This window comes from Lagopus leucura, unplaced genomic scaffold (assembly GCF_019238085.1).
Source record: "Lagopus leucura isolate 7727_CA_CO unplaced genomic scaffold, USGS_WTPT01 34458-0_obj-0_obj, whole genome shotgun sequence".
NCBI classification, from domain to species: Eukaryota; Metazoa; Chordata; class Aves; order Galliformes; family Phasianidae; genus Lagopus; species Lagopus leucura.
In genome coordinates this window covers 209-3,197 of record NW_024964648.1, presented here as the reverse complement: position 1 = coordinate 3,197, position 2,989 = coordinate 209, and the positions used below count along the sequence as shown (strand labels likewise).

General features: G+C 61.5%; 1 protein-coding gene across 1 annotated transcript in view; it reads right to left on the bottom strand.

Annotated features, from left to right (window-relative positions):
• Positions 1–2,734, bottom strand: part of LOC122191798 (rhodopsin kinase GRK1-like) — a gene marked incomplete at its 3' end in the record, with an annotated part of 4,675 nt that extends 1,941 nt beyond the window's left edge. The window contains exons 1-3 of the mRNA XM_042892193.1: positions 2,614–2,734; positions 764–891; positions 213–401 (exon numbers count right to left, since the gene is read on the bottom strand). Of these exons, the coding sequence (XP_042748127.1) occupies positions 213–401; positions 764–891; positions 2,614–2,670 (374 nt within the window). The remainder of the gene's footprint in view (positions 1–212; positions 402–763; positions 892–2,613) is intronic.
• Positions 2,735–2,989: the final 255 nt, after the last annotated feature.

Sequence of the window (2,989 nt, the reverse complement as noted above, 5' to 3'; positions counted from 1 at the left end):
CCCCCCCGTGGCCCCGCCCGCCCCGATCTCCCGATGGCCCCACATCCTCGTGTTCCCGGTGGCCCCGTTCCCTCACAGCCCCACATCTCCACACATCCCCACACCCCCCATCTCCACATCCTCACATCCCAACATCCCCATATCTCCCCACATCCCCATATCCCCATCTCCCCACATCTCCCCACGTCCCCACACCCCCACATCCGCCCCACATCTCCCCACACCCCGCTGTCCCCACATCACCAGCATCATCCAGCAGGACGTTCTCAGGCTTGAGGTCCCTGTAGACGATGCGGTGCTGGTGGAGGTGCTCCAGCCCCAGCAGGATCTGCGCTGTGTAGAACACGGCCCGCGGCTCCGGGAACCCGGGGTTCTCCTCGTCCACGTTGTACACGTGGTAGCTGACACGCCAACAACACGCCAACAACACGCCAACAACAACATGGTAAGGATGTGCAAAGGACGCAGCAGCCAGGACGCACGGTGTGCACGCTATGAACACGCTAAGGGAGTGTTGTGCGCATGCTAAGAACACGCCAACGGCACGAAGCTGAGGATGGGACGGCAAGGACACGCCGTGCACACGCTAAGAGCACGCTGGGACACAACAAGAACACGCTAAGAACACGTGAAGACACGAGGCCAAGGGCGCGCCGTGCACGTGTTGAGAACACGCTAAGGACACAATGAGCAGGGCATGCTCTCAGGGACACGTCACGCGTGTGCTAGGAACACGCTAAGGACACGCCAAGCGCACGCCTACCGCAGGTCGCCGCCGTTCATCAGCGTCATGACGAGGCAGAGGTCGGTTTTGGTCTGGAAGGCGCAGGCCAGCGAGACGATGAAGCGGCTGTGAACCCGCGCCAGGATGCGCTTCTCCACCAGGGCTGCCTGAACACGGCAAGAACACGGCAAGAACACGGCAAGGGCGCGTCAGGAACATGCCAGGAACATGGGAAGGAAAGGGAGGGGGAGTGAGGCTGCTGGTAGGGAGGAGCTCGCCGAGGATGCATTGAGCGTCATGGGATGAACATGGCAAGCATGGGGGAGAACACGGCAAGAACATGGGAAGAACATGGCAAGAACATGGGAAGAACATGGCACAAACATGGGATGAACATGGCACAAACATGCGAAGAGCATGGCAAGCACGGGGGGAGAACACAGCAAGAACATGGGAAGAACAGTGCATGCATGTGCACAGTAAAAACATGGCATAAATGCGGTTGGAGTATGGCAAGAACCTGGCAAGCACATGGGAAGAACATGGGAAGAGCGCAGGAGGAACATGGGAAGGACATGGGAAGAGCACGGGAAGGACGCAGGAAGAGCATAGAAAGAATATGGGAAGAACATGGGAAGGGTGTGGTAAGAACATGAGGGAGAACACAGCAAGGACACGGGAGGAACATGGGAAGAACATGGGAAAGCAGCAGGGAAGGAAAACAGGGCTGGGAAAGGGAGAACAGAGCGCTGGGTGTGGGTGGACAGACAGACGGACGGCTGGGGGCTGCAGGACGGACAGGTGGACAGATAGGGGCTGCAGGGCGGACAGATGGATGGACAGGCTGAAGGACAGACGGATGGATGGAGAGGGGATGCAGGACAGACAGACAGATGGACAGGGGGCTGCAGGACGGACAAGTGGACAGATAGGGGCTGCAGGACGGGCAGACAGACGGACAGGGGGCTGCAGGGTGGACAGATGGACAGACAGGGGATGCAGGATGGACAGACAGATGTCTGGGGACTGCAGGACAGACAGACAGACAGACAGGGGGCTGAAGGATGGGCAGGCGGACAGATGGGGCTACAGGATGGACAGACGGACAGACAGGGGTCTGCAAGACAGACAGATGGATGTCCGGGGGCTGCAGGACAGACAGATGGATGGAGAGGGGCTGCAGGACGGACAGACGGACAGGGGGCTGAAGGATGGACAGGTGGACAGATGGGGCTGCAGGACAGACGGATGGATGGAGAGTGGTTGCAGGATGGACAGACAGATGGACACGGGGCTGAAGGACAGACAGGTGGATGGACAGGGGATGCAGGACGGACAGATGGACAGACAGGGGCTGCAGGAAGGGCAGACAGACGGACAGGGGGCTGAAGGACAGACAGGTGGACAGATGCGGCTGCAGGATGGACAGACGGACAGACAGGGGCTGCAGGACGGACGGATGGAGAGGAGCTGCAGGACGGACAGACGGACAGGGGGCTGAAGGACAGATAGGTGGACAGATGGGGCTGCAGGATGGACAGTTGGATGTACAGGGGCTGCAGGACAGACAGACAGACAGGGGGCTGAAGGATGGACAGGTGGATAGACAGGGGCTGCAGGGCAGACAGACTGACAGACGGGCTGCAGGACGGACAGGCAGATGGATGGAGGGCTGAAAACTGGACAGGCAGACGGACAGGGGGCTGCAGGATGGACAGATGAACAGACAGGGGTCTGCAGGACGGACAGACGGACAGGGGGCTGAAGGACAGACAGGTGGACAGATGGGGCTGCAGGACGGACAGACGGACAGGGGGCTGAAGGACAGACAGGTGGACAGATGGGGCTGCAGGACAGACAGACGGACGTCCAGGGCCTGCAGGCGGCACCTCGTATCCCTGGCGCTTCTTGAGGCGCTTCTTGTTGAGCCGCTTGTTGGCGTACATCTTGCCGGTGGCGCGGCGCTGGCAGGCGCAAACCTCGCCGAAGCCGCCTTTGCCCAGCACGCGGAAATCGGCGAAGGCGTCGGCGCCCACGGCCTGGGCCTCCAGCCACTTGAACTGCACGAAGCGCCCAAAGTGTGCCGACGACACGAACGGAGCCCAGGCCGAGCGCTCCAGGTGAGACAGCAGCTCGCGCAGCGCCGCCGCAAACGGGGCCGGGGAGCCGGCATCTGTGGGGAGCAGGGGGAGATGGGGGGAGGCGGGGCTGCGGGCGTCGTGGCAGTGGTTGGAGAGGGAGTGGGGGATCGGGGAGGAGTCGTGG